This window comes from Salvelinus fontinalis, chromosome 4 (genome assembly GCF_029448725.1).
Source record: "Salvelinus fontinalis isolate EN_2023a chromosome 4, ASM2944872v1, whole genome shotgun sequence".
NCBI lineage: Eukaryota > Metazoa > Chordata > Actinopteri > Salmoniformes > Salmonidae > Salvelinus > Salvelinus fontinalis.
The window spans coordinates 64,900,493-64,919,998 of record NC_074668.1 but is presented as its reverse complement, the minus strand read 5'-3'; the positions used below and the strand labels follow the sequence as shown (position 1 = coordinate 64,919,998).

The following is a 19,506-nucleotide window of genomic DNA, read 5'->3' as shown; positions in this document are numbered from 1 at the left end:
GATAAACCAATTCGGAAGTCTTGTTCTTCGAAGCATGGGCATTTACAAGAAATCATCTGACATGAGATATCGTAGTAGGGTCTATGCCACAGTTGGCTACAGACGGCGGGGTATTGAACAATCCTGGATAATAATTAGTAAAGGATAAAGGGAATTTTCACAGCGTCATAACATTACATTTTACTGTAAAGGTCGGCCCAACAGGTATTGCTCCTTCGTCACCCCACTGGTGCAGGTTTTACTACAGCCCAGGCTGCATTCAAACAACTGTAGGTGTAGGCAGAGTGACTTTCATGTTGGCTATGTTGGAGCGATATGTACTCTGAAATAGATGCAATTATAAAGTGTTTATCATGTTACCATGTGAATTAGTTTTTATTTCGTGAGAATAAGAATGTCCAAAAAAAAGACAAAGTCTCTAATGCCAACATGCTTATTCATAGCCCTTATACTGAAAGGACTATACACAAAACATTAGGAACACCTGCTCTTTCCATGACATAGACTGACCAGGTGAAAGCTATGACCCAATTATGATGTCACCTGTTAAATCCACTTCAATCAGTATAGATGAAGGGAAGGAGACAGGTTGAAGAAGAATTTTTAAGCTTTGAGATATGATTTATGTATGTGTGCCATTCAGAGGTTGAATGAGGTATGGTAGTAGATGCCAGGCGCACTGATTTGTGTGTCAAGAAGTGTGTCAAGAACTGCAACACTGCTGGGTTTTTCACACTCAACAGTTTCCCGTGTATATCAAAAATGGTTCACCATGATTCATTTCAATTTTAAAAGCTTCTATGAAAATGTATATAAATCAGAATTAAACAACAGTTGGACTGATCCTATATCCTATAACAACTCTGAAGCAAGACAAAAAATAATCACAAAAAACAGAGATATTAGATAGTGTTAAAACATTCACATGGAGAAAAGCATCAGGAATGGATGGCTTTCCCATAGAATTCTATTCAACATTTGGTGACACAGTAGCCCCCCTATTTATACAAGTGACAACACACGTCACTCAAACAAGTACTTCCTAGTTCCATGTATCAAACAGTTAATTCAGTTATATTAAAATCAGGAATATGTGGAGAGTCCCCTGCTGATTATTGACCCATAAGTTTAATAAATTATGACAAAATATTAAAGCTTATAAACAATAGAATGGCAAATGTCTTATCAGACTTGATACATATCAATCAAAAAGGGTTTATTAAAAATAAACACCTACAAACAAATACAAGAACATGTTTCAGTTTAATACAATTCGCAAAAAAACAAGATACAGATTTATCAGCAATGATTGTTGATGCCAAAAAGAGTAACCGTCAATGAATGCCCTTTTCGGAAAAAAAGTTTCGAAATTTTCAACTTTCCAGCTGTAATAATACATTTAATAAAAATATTGTATAATTGTTCTAAAGTAAAAATACAAACAAATAACACAATATCTGATGAAATTGCTTTAGAAAGGATCACAAAACAGGGATGTCCCCTCTCCCCCCTCCTCTTTGCAGTGGCAATTAAACCACTTGCAGAAATAATTAGACAGGACCCAAACATAACAGGTATTGGTAAACATGACTATAAACTAATCTTATTGGCAGATGATCTCTTGATATACCTGACCAATATTGAAAACTCAATGCCCCCTTTGTTAAAAATATTTACAGAATATTCAAAACTCTCAGGATATAAAATTAACTTCGGGAAGAAAAAATAATTACAGCAATAGGATTTTTTTAAATTTAATTGTCTCAATTTACAGCAATACTTTAAGTGGACCACAAAAAATATTAAATATTTAGGATACTTAATAAGTGACAACAAACTACACATTTAAACAGATAACTTTATTCCATTACTCAACCATATGAAAGCAGATCTAATTAAATTCAATAATCTTCACATAAATCTTACAGGTAGAATTAACCTCTTTATAATGGCATGGCTGACAAGGTTTTTGTATTTATTTTCAGTAATACCAATTACCCCACCGAAGAGTCATAAAAAAAGTGTACTCAGTCATAAGACTTTATATGGGAAAATGAAATGCATAGAATAAAAAGGAAACTTTTACATCTTCTGATGTTGGTTTTAACCTTCCAGACATGGTATTGTATCAACTTGCCACTCAAGGCTTTTACTTTGCAGCAGATAGTTAAGTGCATGCCCATCCCCAGAATCTTTTTGCATGTCTATTTTCAAAGGATAAGGAACACTATCACAACATGGGAGAAAATTATACGTATTCTAGAAGAACCAATATCACTTCTTAAAAACACAACCTTATGGAACAATCCTTGGACAGCTTTTCAGAATTCACCGATAAATTGGTCGACATGGAAAACTAAAGGCATAGAAACCGTAAATGACTTGATAACAGAAATACATTTATTTCCATGACAGAATTACAAATACATGCAACTTAAAAGTTAGATATCACAAAATGTATATTTGAAAACGTTTGGACATCACAGCAACCTTGAGGGAATCTTATTTGTCAGAAAAAGGATGTTCATATGATAGGGAAGATATACAAAACCTTGCAGAGAGCATATCCAACTGACAATCTCTTAGAGAAAAATAGAAACTATTGAAACCAACTTTAAAAAACTGATGTTGGCACAAGATGGAAGGAATGTTAGCATAACTAATGAAATTACAGCTAACAAAAAAATATACTTAATCCAGTATAAGATAATGTATAGAAATTATTATGCAAGAGACAAAATTCACAAATTATACAGTACAACGGCAGAATCATGTCTTAAGTGTTAAACAAGTAATGACTTAATAATCCATGCTTTTTATGAAGTCCGGAAGTTGTGGACGGAGGTAGAAAGTTGGCTGTCAGAAGTATTGCAATGTAAACTTAATTTTAATCTGTCTGTCTGCATACTTCAAGACATGGCATATGGGGGTGTAGTGAGGTACCCGATGGGTTGGACGATTCTCTTCTCATCACTCATCTTGAAAAAATGGATCCAAAAAACTTGGAAATCAATCAATCCGCCATCATTAACGCAATGGAAAAATTGAAAGATTTATAATTTAAATATTGAAAGTGCGTGGGCTATGGAGAGAAACAAAATGGTGTAGTTTCAGGCCATGTGGCGGGAAATGATGTGGGCCCTGGAGATGGGGGTATGTGCTAGTGTGTCTAGCCTGGTGGGATGTAGTTCATGTGTGTATGATGTTGTCATTTGTGTGTATGTTTTGTATTGTTTATAAAATCTTATAAAAAAAGAATGGTTCACCACCCAAAGGACATCCAGCCAACTGTGGGAAGCATTGGAGTCAACATGGGCCAGCATCCCTGTGGAGCTCTTTCGACACCTTGTAGTCCAAGCCCCGACGAATTGAGGTTGTTCTGAGGGCAAAAGGGATGCAACTCAGTAATAGGAAGTCGTTCCTAATGTTTTGTACACTCCGTGTATATGCTAAAAATAGCCTGCCCTACAGCAGAGCTGATTTCATCTGACTAATATTAAAACTACACAGGAATGGTTCAGTGGTTTCAACAGATACTACAGGACTGAATGTTGGAGGACAGGGTTAACTTGTTGTGCGCCATCCTCAGTACTGTATTCAGACAGCCTTTGTATGTATCATTTCGAAACTGAGAAAAGCAGTTGTGGTGGAGGTAAGGTCACATGTCAAGGGTGCGTTTTGAGGATTTGAGCCATGTCGTGGTCTGGGCTCACCTGTACAGCGGGGGTGGAGTCTGTATAGGGGGGGACTGTTTGGGGAAGCTGGGGGTGGCATGGTCTCTGGGTCAAAGAAGGACTTCTCACTGAGGGGAACAGAACACTAATTGTTACTACTGTGTCCATGCCAGTCTGGGGTGGCACGGCGAAGGCACTCTGTCTCTGACCAACCCTCCATCTCTGGGTCTTTCCCTAACACATACACAAATAATAGTTTATTTGTCACATGTGCTGAATACAACAGGTGTAGACTGAATCGTGAAATTCTTATTTACACGGCCTTCCCAACGATGCAGAGTAAAAACACATATATTTTTAAAATGGTAACACGAGGAAAAAAATACACAAGAATGGAGCTACACTACATGTCCAAAAGTATGTGGACAGCTGATCATCGAACATCTCATTCCAAAATCATGGTCATTAATATGGAGTGGTTCCCCCATGTGCTGCCTCCACTCTTCTGGGAAGGCTTTCCACTAGATGTTGGAACATTGCTGCAGGGACATTAGTGAGGTCGGGCACTGATTTTTTTGGCGATTAGGCCTGGCTTGCAGTCGGTGTTCCAATTCCTCCCAAAAGTGTTTGATGGCGTTGAGGACAGGGCTCTAGGCAGGCCAGTCAAGTTCTTCCACGCCGATCTTGACAAACCATTTCTGTATGGACCTCGCTTTGTGCACAGGGGTATTGTCATGCTGAAACAGGAAAGGTCCTTCCCCAAACTGTTGCCACAAAGTTGGAAACAGAATCACTAGAATGTCATTGTATGCTGTAGTGTTAAGATTTTTCTTCACTGGAACTATTGGGCCTAGACCTAGCAATGAAAAACAGCCCCAGACTATTATTCTTCCTCCACCAAACTTTACAGTTGGCACTAAGCATTGGGGCAGGTAGCGTTCTCCTGGCATCTGCCAAATCCAGATTTTTCTGTTTCTGTCATCACTCCAGAGAACGAGTTTCCACTGCTCCAGAGTCCAATGGCGGCGAGCTTTACACCACTCCAGCCGACGCTTGGCATAGCGCATGGTGATCTTATTAACTTCTTATGGCTGGGGGCAGTATTGAGTAGCTTGGATGAATAAGGTGCCCAGAGTAACTGCCTGCTACTCAGTCCCAGAAGCTAAGATATGCATAGTATTAGTAGATTTGGATAGAAAACACTCTGAAGTTTCTAAAACTGTTTGAATGATGTCTGTTAGTATAACAAAACTCATATGGCAGGCAAAAACCTGAGAAAGAATCCAACCAGGAAGTGGGAAATCTGAGGTTTGTAGGTTTGCCTATCCAATATACAGTGTCTTTGGGGTCATATTGCACCTCCTAAGGCTTCCACTAGATGTCAACAGTCTTTAGAACCTTGTTTGATGCTTCTACTGTGAAGGATGAGGGAATAAGAGCTGATTGAGTCAGGGATCTGGCAAGGTGCCACGAGCTCACTCAGGCGTGCCCCCGTGAGAGTTAGCTGCGTTCCATCGCATTTCTACAGACAAAGGAATTCTCCGGTTGAAACATTATTGAAGATTTATGTTAAAAACATCCTAAAGATTGATTCTATACATCATTTGACATGTTTCTACGAACTGTAATGGAATTTTTTGACTTTTCGTCTGGCCTGCGCGTCATCAATTTGGATTATGGAATTAAACGCACAAACAAAAAGGAGGTATTTGGACATAAATTATGGACGTTATCGAATAAAACAAACATTCATTGTGGAACTGGGATTCCTGGGAGTGCATTCTGATGAAGATCCTCAAAGGTAAGTTAATATTTATAATGCTATTTCTTACTTCTGTTGACTCCACAACATGGCGGATATCTGTATGGCTTGTTTTGGTCTCTGAGCGCTGTACTCAGATTATAGCATGGTGTGCTTTTTCCGTTAAGTTTTTTTTAAATCTGACACAGCGGTTGCATTAAGGAGAAGTTTATCTAAAATCCATGTATAATACTTGTATCTTTTATCAATGTTTATTATGAGTATTTCTGTAAATTGATGTGGCTCTCTGCAAAATCACCGGATGTTTTGGAGGCAAAACATTACTGAACATAACGCGCCAATGTAAACTAAGATTTTTGGAAATAAATAAGAACTTTATCGAACAAAACATACATGTATTGTGTAACATGAAGTCCTATGAGTGTCATCTGATGAAGATCATCAAAGGTTAGTGATTAATTCTATCTCTATTTCTGCTTTTTGTGACTCCTCTCTTTGGCTGGAAAAATGTCTATGTTTTTCTGTAAATAGGTACTGACCTAACATAATCAGATGAAATCGGACACTGTCGTGGGATTAACAACAAGTTTATCTTTAAAATGGTGTAAAATACTTGTATGTTTGAGGAATTTTAATTATGAGATTTCTGTTGTTTGAATTTGGCACCCTGCACTTTCACTGGCTGTTGTCAAGTCGATCCCGTTAATGGGATCTCAGCCATAAGAAGTTTTAAGCTTGTGTGCGGCTGCTCGGCCATGGAAACCCTTTTCATGACGCTCCAGACAAACAGTTATTGTGCTGATGTTGCTTCCAGAGGCAGTTTGGAACTCTGTAATGAGTGTTGCAACTGAGGACAGATGATTTTTTGCGCTACATTTACATTTAAGTCATTTAGCAGACGCTCTTATCCAGAGCGACTTACAAATTGGTGCATTCACCTTATGATATCCAGTGGAACAGCCACTTTACAATAGTGCATCTAAATATTTTAAGGGGGGGGGGGGGTTAGAAGGATTACTTTATCCTATCCTAGGTATTCCTTAAAGAGGTGGGGTTTCAGGTGTCTCCGGAAGGTGGTGATTGACTCCGCTGACCTGGCGTCGTGAGGGAGTTTGTTCCACCATTGGGGTGCCAGAGCAGCGAACAGTTTTGACTGGGCTGAGCGGGAACTGTACTTCCTCAGAGGTAGGGAGGCGAGCAGGCCAGAGGTGGATGAACGCAGTGCCCTTGTTTGGGTGTAGGGCCTGATCAGAGCCTGAAGGTACGGAGGTGCCCTTCCCCTCACAGCTCCGTAGGCAAGCACCATGGTCTTGTAGCGGATGCGAGCTTCAACTGGAAGCCAGTGGAGAGAGCGGAGGAGAGCTACGTGCTTCAGCACTCGGTGGTCCCCATTCTGTGAGCTTGCATGGTCTGCCACTTCGGAGCTGAGCCTTTGTTGTTCCTAGATGTTTCCACTTCACAATAACAACACTTACAGTTGACCGGGGCAGCTCTAGCAGGGCAGAAATTTGAAGAACTGACTTGTTGGAAAGTTAGCATCCTATGATGGTGCCACATTGAAAGTCACTGAGCCCTTCAGTAAGGCCATTCTACTGCCAATGTTTGTCTATGGAGATTGCATGGCGGTGTGCTCAATTTTATACACCTGTAAGCAACAGGTGTGGCTGAAATAGCCGAATCCACTCATTTGAAGGGGTGTCCACATACTTTTATATAGGTCCTGTGTAGCTCAGTTGGTAGAGCAGGTCACTTGCAACGCCAGGGTTGTGGGTTCGATTCCCACGGGGGACCAGTACGTATGCACTCTACTGTAAATCGCTCTGGATTAGAGCGTCTGCTTAGTGACAAAAATCTCAAATGTAAATATATAGTGTATATACAGGAAGTACCAGGTCAATGTGCAGTGGTATGAGGTATTTGAGGTAGATATAGAAAGTCTACTCCCCCTTTCAACATTTTCGGCTCATAGACTGGAATTAAAATGTAATTTTTCCCCATTGATTTACATATCCTACCCCACAACTACCAAGTGAAAAAAATATTCTGGAATTTTTTATTAAATCTATTTGTAAAAAATGTAACTGAAAATCTTGGTTAGATAAGTGATAACAATCCTGAATTACATCAGGTGTAACCAATCACCTTCAAAATCACACACTAAGTTTATTGGCCTATATCTGTGATAAAATGTAGTGATTTGCATGATTGCAGGATAAATTCAGCAGTTCAAATCAAATCAAATTGTATTTGTCACATGCGCCGAATTCAACAGGTGTAGACCTTACAGTGAAATGCTTACTTACAAGCCCTTAACCAACAATGCAGTTAAGAAAAATACCTAAAAAATAATAAATAAAAGTAACAAATAATTAAAGAAATAACAATAGCGAGGCTATATACAGGGGGTACCGGTACAGAGTCAATATGCGGGGGCACCGGTTAGTTAAGTTAATTTAGGTAATATGTTAATGTAGGTAGAGTTATTAAAGTGATTATGCATAGATAATAATAACAGAGTAGCAGCAGCGTAAGAGGGGGGCAATGCAAATAGTCTGGGTAGCCATTTGATTAGATTTTCAGGAGTCTTATGGCTTCGGGGTAGAAGCTGTTTAGAAGCCTCTTGGACCTAGACTTGGCACTCCGGTACCGCTTGCCATGCGGTAGCAGAGAGAACAGTCTATGACTAAGGTGGCTGGAGTCTTTGACAATTTTTAGGGCCTTCCTCTGACACAGCCTGGTATAGAGGTCCTGGATGGCAGTAAGCTTGGCCCCAGTGATGTACTGGGCCGTACACACTACCCTCTGTAGTGCCTTGCAGTCGGAGGTCGAGCAGTTGTTACACCAGGCAGTGATGAAAGCTGTCAGGACACTTTTGATGTTGCAGCTGTGGAACGTTTTAAGGATCTGAGGACCCATGACAAATATTTTCAGTCTCTTGAGGGGGAATAGGTTTTGTCGTACCCTCTTCACGACTGCCTTGGTGTGCTTGGACCATGTTAGTTTGTTGGTGATGTGGACACCAAGGAACTTGAAGCTCTCAACCTGCTCCACTGCAGCCCTGTCGATGAGAATGGGGGTGTGCTTGTTCCTCCTTTTCCTGTAGTCCACAATCATCTCCTTTGTCTTGATTACGTTGAGGGAGAGGTTGTTGTCCTGGCAACACACGGCCAGGTCTCTGACCTCCTTCCTGTAGGTTCCCTCTGCTGGGTAGTGAATTGCAAAGCAAACACTCAACCATAAGCACCAGGGAGCTTTCAAAAGAACTCTGGGACAAAGTTGTGGAAAGGCACAGCTCAGGGGATGGGTATAAAAATATTTTAAATGCCTTGAATACCCCTTGAAGCACTTGGGAGATTCTGTAACAATGTGGTCAAAATGTTTGTGTTCTGACAAAATGAAAATGAAACTATTTGGACTAAATGTAAAGCTTTATGTTTGGTGCAAGCCCTACACGGCACATTACCCAAAGAACACTATCCCTAATGTGAAGCATGGTGGCGGCAGCATCATGTTATGGGGATGTTTCTCGTCGTCAGGGACTGATCAGGATAGAAGGTAAAATTAACGGAGCAATGTACAGAAAAGTCCTTGAGGAAAACCTGCTACCCTCTGCAAGAAAGCTGAAACTCGGTGGGAAGTTCACCTTTCAGCACGACAACAACCCGAAGCACACAGCCAAAGCTGCAGTGGGGTGGTTAAGGAATAAAAAGGAACATTCCCTTGAGTGGCCCAGTCAGAGCCCTGACCTAAATACAATCGAAACTTTGCAGCATGGCTTGAAGATTGCTGTCCATCAACGCTCCCCAAGGAACTTGAAAGAGCTTGAACAGTTTTGTAAAGAAGAATGGTCAAATATTTCCAAATATAGGTGCGCAAAGTTGGTAGAGACCTATCCCAACAGACTCACGGCTGTAATTGCGGTCAAAGGTGCTTCCTCCAACTCAGTGGGGTGGAGAGGTATACAATTATGACATTTCAGTTTTGTATTTAATGTTTTAAAAAATTGCGCTTTGATACTATTTTCACAAGTGTGTGGTACATTTTCAAAACTCTTAACTGGTCACACTTGTAACAGTCTTTAATTCAAAATCTGTCATTGTGCATTGATTTGGAATGTAAACATCTCTCACCACTCAACTATTGATTCAAAATATAAATTTGTGAAATGCAATGAGAACATTGGTTTAATCCCCAAAACACAACATTGATATCGTTTCAATCTAGTCATTTTAACTACCAGTTAATCCAATACCAAACAATGCAACATACATGTTTCGAATCACCCTTAGAAGTGATGAAAGTAATATGCTACAGTCCTGTAAATTACAGTAGATTACAGTTTTCACATTAGGCAATACACTTACATTACCCAACAAAATGGATAGAAAATCTATAATTTCCATAATATCTATCCAATGTGTAATCAAAGGTGTGATCAATGAAGACAACTACAACCATTCATGCAACATTTAAAAAAAAATGCAATATAGGTGTACTGTTTCTAATAAAATGTAAGAAATTAAATGAAACAAATTAAATCGATGAAAATAAAACATAACGTTTAGCTCGCATTCATTTGTATCAAGTCTCTCTTGAGCATTTGGCCATAAATTCATCCACATCACAGTGAATGTCCTCATTGTTCATGCACCACGGGAAAAAGCTTTTGGCATGGCGAATACAAGCTTGAAATTTGGTCTGCATTGATGTCATAACATGCCTCATCCATGGCCAGAAGGAGGTTGGCAAGCTCATGGGGATAGCAATCGTACAGCTTCGACCTTCAATCCTATTGAGGATTTTCAACCCAATTGAAAATCCTCAATAGGGTTAAAAGAATAGAGAGTATGGGGCAGGTATGGCATCACGAATCGGGGATGGGCCCGAAACCATGCCTGAACCACCTCTGCATGGTGGAACCTAGCATTGTCCCACACAATGACCCTTCACCTTGACAGGCCTGCTCAATTTGATTGAGAAACACAATGAGCTTTGCAAGTAATGGCCGATGTCCGACCACAACATCTTCAGAGATAGCTGTTTCCCCCACGTTGTCCAGGCACTTGGATGGTCGCCAGTTGGCCGATGTTCCGCCCACGGAGCCGAGTTTTGGCCAGGTTGAAGTCCGCTTCATCAACAAAGATATACTTGTGATTGTTCACAGCAGCATCAAGCACCCTCTTAAAATATATTTTGGTTACTTTTACAGTATAGTTCCAATATGATATTGTGATTCTGAGGATAGAACAGAGTATACTGTCAATAGATCATACTGTAAGAATACTGTAACATGTTTTGTGAATTTAAATGCATTACAATGTCATTTACTATAAATGTAATGGTAATATGCATAGTGCATATCCTGTAGACTTACAGGTTTTCTTGGTGAAATTGACAGTTGATCTTTTCAGATTGGGGTGAACTAATTTGGCAGCCTCTGCCATGGTAAGGCCTCTGTTTGCCACATGGTCAATGACGATGACCCGGGCTTCATTCGACACAGTTTCCTTACAGGGCCCATGCCCACGTCTTTGACCTCTTAATGTACCAAAGCGATTAAAAAGCAGCATTTCCCAATCTCGGCTCTGCCCCCCTGGGTACACATTTGATTTTGATTCAAATCATCAAAGCTTGATGATGAGTTGGTTATTTGAATCAGCTGTGTAGTGCTAGGGCAAAAAACGAAATGTGCACCTGAGGAGGGAGGGGTGCAGAACCGAGTTCGGGAAACCCTGCTCTAAAGCACTGACACAACAAAGTGTGAAAAAAGTTCAAGGGGGTGTAGACTTTCTACATGAAGGCAGGGTAAAGTGACTAGACATCAGCATAGATAATAAGAACATAAACAACATAGTGGCAGCAGCATATGATGTGTAAAAGTGTGTGTGTGTGTGTGTGTGTGTGTGTGTGTGTGTGTGTGTGTGTGTGTGTGTGTGTGTGTGTGTGTGTGTATGTATATATATATATATATATATATATATACACACTACCGTTCAAAAGTTTTAGAACACCTACTCATTCAAGGGTTTTTCTTTATTTTTTACTATTTTCTACATTGTAGAATAATAGTGAAGACATCAAAACTATGAAATAACACATACGGAATCATGTAGTAACCACAAAAGTGTTAAACAAATCGAAATATATTTTATATTCTTCAAATAGCCACCTTTTGCCTTGACAGCTTTGCACATGCTTGGCATTCTCTCAACCATCTTCATGAGGTAGTCACCTGGAATGCATTTTAATTAACAGGTGTGCCTTCTTAAAAGTACATTTGAGGAATTTCTTTCCTTCTTAATGTGTTTTAGCCAATCAGTTGTGTTGTGACAAGGGGGGGTGGGGGGTAGTATACAGAAGATAGCCCTATTTGGTAAAAGACCAAGTCCATAGGAATGGAAGACCCAGAGTTACCTCTGCTGCAGAGGATAAGTTCTTTAGTTACCAGCCTCAGAAATTGCAGCCCAAATAAATGCTTCACAGAGTTCAAGTAACAACTGTTCAGAGGAGACTGTGTGAATCAGGCCTTCATGGTCGAATTGTTGCAAAGAAACCACTACTAAAGAACATCAATAAGAAGGACATCAATAAGAAGAAGAGACTTGCTTCGGCCAAGAAACACGAGCAATGGACATTAGACCGGTGGAAATCTGTCCTTTGGTCTTGAGTCTAAATTGGAGATTTTTAGTTCCAACCACCGTGTCTTTGTGAGACGCTGTGTGGGTGAACGGACAATCTCCACATGTGTATTTCCCACCGTAAAGCATGGAGGAGGATGTCTATGGTGTGGGGATGCTTTGCTGGTGACACTGTCTGTGATTTATTTAGAATTCAAGGCACACTTAACCAGCATGGCTACCACAGCATTCTACAGCGATACGTCATCCCATCTGGTTTGGGCTTAGTGGGACTATCATTTGTTTTTAAACAGGACAATGACAAAACACACCTCCAGGCAGTGTAAGGGCTATCTGACCAAGAAGGAGAGTGATGGAGTGCTGCATCAAATGACCTGGCCTCCACAACCCCCCAACCTCAACCAAATTGAGATGGTTTGGGATGAGTCTGACCGCAGAGTGAAGAAAAAGCAGCCAACAAGTGATCAGCATATGTGGGAACTCCTTCAAGGCTGTTGGAAAAGCATTCCAGGTGAAGCTGGTTGAGAGAATGCCAAGAGTGTGCCATGAAGGCAAAGGGTGGCTATTTGAAGAATCTCAAATATAAAATATATTTTGATTTGTTTAACACTTTTTTGGTTACAACATGATTCCATATGTGTTATTTCATAGTTTTGTCTTCACTATTATTCTACAATGTAGGAAATAGTCAAAATAAAGAAAAACCCTTGAATGAGTAGGTGTTCTAAATCTTTTGACCGGTAGTTTATGTAAATGTGTGAGGATTTTGTATATATATATATATATATATATATATATATATATATATATATATATATATATAGTATATATAGTCTGGTGAGTGTGCATAAAGTTAGTGCAAGATAGGGTCAGCGTGGATAGTCCGGGTAACAATTAATTAACAATTTAGCAGTCTTATGGCTATTTAGCAGTATTATGGCATGGGGATAGAAGCTGTTGCAGAGCCTGTTGGTCCAAGAGCTGATGCTCTGGTACCATACACTTTCAAGCACAAGCTCTCTCTATCTCTGCACATACACACACACACACACACAAACACACATTAGTTTTGTTATGATTTGATAATACTTTGGTTTGTAGCCAGCCTTATACAATTGTTGTAAGGTTGTTTGTCTCAATATGCTGCTTTGGCTTCATAATAGTATTTATTAGCATATATTTTTTGGCAAACAATGAAAGTGTACATTTTAATATTAATAAAGCAGATACATAAACTATGATACAACATAATTTGTACCACTAAACATTTAACAAAGATCTTAAAAATTCCCTAAAACTAAAATAATATTTATAACCTCTGATAAGCAAATTTCCAAAGAAGATTTACGGTAGATTTTAGGAAGACCCCATATTATGATTTTGGGCAGTAATGATTCTTCATTTTACTAACTGGAACGAAGCATTCATTTTCTATGGCAAAGCTGCTGTTATTTAAAGCTTTATCACATGCAGGTATACAGTAGCTGGATCAGCTTGAATTAGGGCGGAGAGCATCTTATGTTCATTCATATGTCCATTCAACCTTCAACACCAATCAGATCTTCCATCTAACCAGCGGACTGCATTTAACATGATGTAATCATGGTACCAAGTAATAACATATTGATAAACTTATTAATAATAATTTATTAAAATGTAATGTTAGGTGTAGGACTTTTTCCTGATCATGTAACCTAACCAGGACCTCGTTATATGTCTTAGGCAGATGATTACAACAAAAAAATGCTAGTCCTACACTTCTTTACCTGTTTGGCCTTAAAAGTTGACCCGTTGGGTTTAGAGATGAGTTGAGGCGAGGTTATAGGACAGGTGAATCCTCATGGTAGTATGTGGCTGTAAGGTCAAGGTGTTGAGGTGTGGAGGTGTTTGGACTAAGGCTTCAGTGAGCATCAGAGCTCCTGATCAGGCTGTACTAAGGTCAGTTTAGTGGCGAGGGACATGGGAGGTAGTGCAGTGGTGAGAGAGTCAGTTAGACAATACCCCTATGCACTTGGGACCTGCAAGTACTAAATAGTTACAGGCAATAAGGTGACAATTCCACCTAGTCTATCAGAAGGTGGGGTGGAGCTATTCCCATATTGCTTAGGAGGACTAGGCTCTGGAGAATGTCTTGGTCAAGAGAAACCCCTGGCCCTACTTACACCCATCAGATCCTTTCAGATCTAAGTGCCTAGGGATTGGGACATTGTCTCACTCAACAGGCAGGCCTGAGCTGGAGGTTGGTGGGACCAGGGAGACTTGGCTCATCTGTTGCCCCCAGAGCCGTTGTAGGCATTGTAGGGTAGAGGGTAGACACTGGAGGCCTGGTTCATCCAGCCCTGGTCCCCTCCTCTCCTCTGGTTCTCCTGCTGCTGCTGCTCTATGTACTGGTTCAGCAGCGCTCCCACCTGCTCCTGGTCCTTGAAGGGACTGTGGCGGAAACTGGCCCGCAGCCACGCCCGGTACTGGAGAGAAAGACAGAAAAGACCATGTTTGGTGGTTCAGATCAATTAGTGTTCTATGGTCCCCCAAGGGTGGGATGTCAGAGCAGAGTGTTCTGGAGTCAGAGCAGAGTGTTCTGGAGTCAGAGCAGAGTGTTCTGGAGTCAGAGCAGAGTGTTCTGGAGTCAGAGCAGAGTGTTCTGGAGTCATAGCAGAGTGTTCTGGAGTCAGAGCAGAGTGTTCTGGCGTCAGAGCAGAGTGTTCTGGCGTCAGAGCAGAGTGTTCTGGCGTCAGAGCAGAGTGTTCTGGCGTCAGAGCAGAGTGTTCTGGCGTCAGAGCAGAGTGTTCTGGCGTCAGAGCAGAGTGTTCTGGCGTCAGAGCAGAGTGTTCTGGCGTCAGAGCAGAGTGTTCTGGCAGCAGAGCAGAGTGTTCTGGCGTCAGAGCAGAGTGTGTGGGTGAGAAGTTATTTTTCTATTGTGGTGTAGTTTACCACACTTTCTCTTGGTTTCTTTCCCTTCCCAGTAGATGGTGATAGATGTAGATAGAGGCAGCTACAATCTAAGCAATTTATCTCTAGATCAGTGTGTGGTTGGCAAACGGACAGCAGACATTCCTGAAAACGAGGGACTTCCTCGGCAGCTCAGAGAGCCATAAGAGGTCCAACAGCTGTGCCCCCAACAGACTCACTCTGGCTTTAACAACATTGCTTCTGGGCTTGATCCCAACTTGAATTCTGTGCACGTAAATCATGCATTGATGTCATTGCATGTGTAACTTGTGAAAATTCAAGTTACACATGCTGATCTCAAGATGAGATGTGACCTTCTATGAGGACTGTAAGTATCATATCCTTACACAGACAATGTCCTCTATAATGGCCCAGTGTCTGGGTTTAACGGTACACAGGGATTAGTACTGGTTAGAGGGCCTCGGGGAGGCAGCAGGGGTTGGGTGGGAAACCCCTGGCAGAAGTCGCAGGTCTTTAGCCCAGCGGTCAGTGGGCCCACATAGGGACCAGTGAGAGCTGAGGAAGGGGTGGAGAAAGCTAGCTCTGAATCAGAGCTTTACCAGGAACCTGCCTCCACTTCCGTCACTCCTCCTCTGACATTCCTGCTCACACAGTAGCTACGGGCTCTCAAGCAAAAACAGATCTAGGACCAACCTTGATTGTAGTGACTGTGCAAGTAATGTCACCCAATTCCATTGAAGCTTGTAGAAAAGTACACTTTACAAAAAAGAACTTAGGAAAATTGCAATTGGTTCAGAACAGGGGAGCACGGCTGGCCCATGGATGTACACAGAGTGATAATATTAATAATATGCATGTCAATCTCTCCTGGCTCAAAATGGAGGAGAGATTGACTTCATCACTGCTTGTATTTATGAGAGGTGTTGACATGTTGAATGCCTCGAGCTGCCTGTTCTACTGGCGCACAGCTCGGACACCCATGCATACCCCACAAGACATGCCACAAGCGGTCTCTTCACAGTCCCCAAGTCCAGAACAGACTATGGAAGGCACACAGTACTACATAGAGCCATGACTACATGGAACCCTATTCCACATCAAGTAACTCATGCAAGCAGTAAAATTAGATTTAAAAACAGATTTAAAAAATACCTTATGGAACAGCGGGCACTGTGACGCAACACAAACATAGGCACAGACACATGCATACACAAACGATAGCATACGCACTATACACACACGTGTACATGGATTTTGTACTGTATATACGTGGTAGTGGTGGAGTAGGGGCCTGAGGGCACACAGTAAATGTATTGTAATGTTTTTAAAATTGTATAAACTGCCTTAATTTTTCTGGACGCCAGGATGAGTTAATCAAATCAAATCAAATATTATTTGTCACATGTGCCGAATAAAACAGGTGTAGACCTTACAGTGAAATGCTTACTTACAAGCCATTAACCAACAATGCAGTTTTAAGAAAATCCCTAAAAAAGTAAGAGATAAGAATAACAAATAATTAAAGAGCAGCAGTACAGTGCCTTGTGAAAGTTTTCATGTTGGCCCCTTGGCATTTTTCCTATTTTGTTGCCTTAAAACCTGGAATTAAAATATATATTTTGGGGGGGTTTGTATAATTTGATTTACACAACATGCCTACCATTTTGAAGATGCAAAATATTTTTTTTGTGAAACAAACAAGAAATAAAACAAAAAACTGAAAACTTGAGCGTGTATAACTATTCACCCCCCCAAAGTCAATACTTTGTAGAGCCACCTTTTGCAACAATTACAGCTGCAAGTCTCTTTGGATATGTCTCTATAAGCTTGGCACATCTAGCCACTGGGATTTTTGCTCATTCTTCAAGGCAAAACTGCTCCAGCTCCTTCAAGTTGGATGGGTTCCAGCTGGTGTACAGCCATCTTTAAGTCATACCACAGATTCTCAATTGGACTGAGGTCTGGGCTTTGACTAGGTATAACAGTTTTGCTTCCGTCCCTCTCCTCGCCCCTACCTGGGCTCAAACTAGGGACCCTCTGCACACATCAACAACTGACACCCACAAAGCATCGTTACCCATCGCTCCACAAAAGCCACGGCCCTTGCAGAGCAAGGGGAACAACTACTTCAAGGTCTCACAGCGAGTGACGTCACTGATTGAAACGCTATTAGCGTGCACCCCGCTAACTAGCTAGCCATTTCACATCAAATCAAATCAAATTTTATTAGTCACATACACATGGTTAGCAGATGTTAATGCGAGTGTAGCGAAATGCTTGTGCTTCTAGTTCCGACAATGCAGTAATAACCAACAAGAAATCTAACCTAACAATTCCACAACTACTACCTTATACACACACAAGTGTAAAGGGATAAAGAATATGTACATAAAGATATATGAATGAGTGGGGGTACAGAACGGCATAGGCAAGATGCAGTAGATGGTATAGAGTACGGTATATATATATGAGATGAGTACTGTAGGGGATGCAAACATAAAGTGGCATAGTTTAAAGTGGCTAGTGGTACATGTATTACATAAAGATGGCAAGATGCAGTAGATGATATAGAGTACAGTATATACATATGAGATGGGTAATGTAGGGTATGTAAACATTATATTAAGTGGCATTGTTTAAAGTGGCTAGTGGTACATTTTTACATAATTTCCATCAATTCCCATTTTTAAAGTGGCTGGAGTTGAGTCAGTATGTTGGCAGCGGCCGCTAAATGTTAGTGGTGGCCGTTTAACAGTCTGATGGCCTTGAGATAGAAGCTGTTTTTCAGTCTTTCGGTCCCTGCTTTGATGCACCTGTACTGACCTCGCCTTCTGGATGATAGCGGGGTGAACAGGCAGTGGCTTGGGTGGTTGTTGTCCTTGATGATCTTTATGGCCTTCCTGTGACATCGGGTGGTGTAGGTGTCCTGGAGGGCAGGTAGTTTGCCCCCGGTGATGCGTTCTGCAGACCTCCCTACCCTCTGGAGAGCCTTACGGTTGTGGGCGGAGCAGTTGCCGTACCAGGCGGTGATACAGCCCGACAGGATGCTCTCGATTGTGCATCTGTAGAAGTTTGTGAGTGCTTTTGGTGACAAGCCGAATTTCTTCAGCCTCCTGAGGTTGAAGAGGCGCTGCTGTGCCTTCTTCACGACGCTGTCTGTGTGGGTGGACCAATTCAGTTTGTCCGTGATGTGTACACCGAGGAACTTAAAACTTTCCACCTTCTCCACTACTGACCCGTCGATGTGGATAGGGGGGTGCTCCCTCTGCTGTTTCCTGAAGTCCACAATCATCTCCTTTGTTTTGTTGACGTTGAGTGTGAGGTTATTTTCCTGACACCACACTCCGAGGGCCCTCACCTCCTCCCTGTAGGCCGTCTCGTCGTTGTTGGTAATCAAGCCTACCACTGTAGTGTCATCCGCAAACTTGATGATTGAGTTGGAGGCGTGCATGGCCACGCAGTCGTGGGTGAACAGGGAGTACAGGAGAGGGCTCAGAACGCACCCTTGTGGGGCCCCAGTGTTGAGGATCAGCGGGGTGGAGATGTTGTTACCTACCCTCACCACCTGGGGGCGGCCCGTCAGGAAGTCCAGGACCCAGTTGCACAGGGCGGGGTCGAGACCCAGGGTCTCGAGCTTGATGACGAGTTTGGAGGGTACTATGGTGTTAAATGCTGAGCTGTAATCGATGAACAGCATTCTCACATGGGTATTCCTCTTGTCCAGATGGGTTAGGGCAGTGTGCAGTGTGGTTGCGATTGCGTCGTCTGTGGACCTATTGGGTCGGTAAGCAAATTGGAGTGGGTCTAGGGTGTCCGGTAGGGTGGAGGTGATATGGTCCTTGACTAGTCTCTCAAAGCACTTCATGATGACGGAAGTGAGTGCTACGGGGCGGTAGTCGTTTAACTCAGTTACCTTAGCTTTCTTGGGAACAGGAACAATGGTGGCCCTCTTGAAGCATGTGGGAACAGCAGACTGGGATAAGGATTGATTGAATATGTCCGTAAACACACTAGCCAGCTGGTCTGCGCATGCTCTGAGGACGCGGCTGGGAATGCCGTCTGGGCCTGCAGCCTTGCGAGGGTTAACACGTTTAAATGTTTTACTCACCTCGGCTGCAGTGAAGGAGAGCCCGCAGGTTTTGGTAGGGGGCCGTGTCAGTGGCACTGTATTGTCCTCAAAGCGGGCAAAAAAGTTGTTTAGCCTGTCTGGGAGCAAGACATCCTGGTCCGCGACGGGGCTGGTTTTCTTTTTGTAATCCGTGATTGACTGTAGACCCTGCCACATACCTCTTGTGTCTGAGCTGTTGAATTGCGACTCGATTTTGTCTCTGTACTGGGACTTAGCCTGTTTGATTGCCTTGCGGAGAGAATAGCTACACTGTTTGTATTCGGTCATGCTTCCGGTCACCTTGCCCTGGTTAAAAGCAGTGGTTCGCGCTTTCAGTTTCACGCGAATGCTGCCGTCAATCCACGATTTCTGGTTTGGGAATGTTTTAATCGTTGCTGTGGGTACGACATCGTC

At 42.0% G+C, this 19,506-nt stretch overlaps 1 protein-coding gene across 1 annotated transcript in view; it reads right to left on the bottom strand.

Moving 5' to 3' along the window:
• Positions 1–13,221: 13,221 nt before the first annotated feature.
• dusp22a (dual specificity phosphatase 22a) overlaps positions 13,222–19,506 on the bottom strand; it is a 33,039-nt gene continuing 26,754 nt past the window's right edge. Inside the window, exon 7 of the mRNA XM_055920965.1 lies at positions 13,222–14,539. Coding sequence (XP_055776940.1) covers positions 14,339–14,539 — 201 coding nt within the window. The 3' untranslated portion in view covers positions 13,222–14,338. The remainder of the gene's footprint in view (positions 14,540–19,506) is intronic.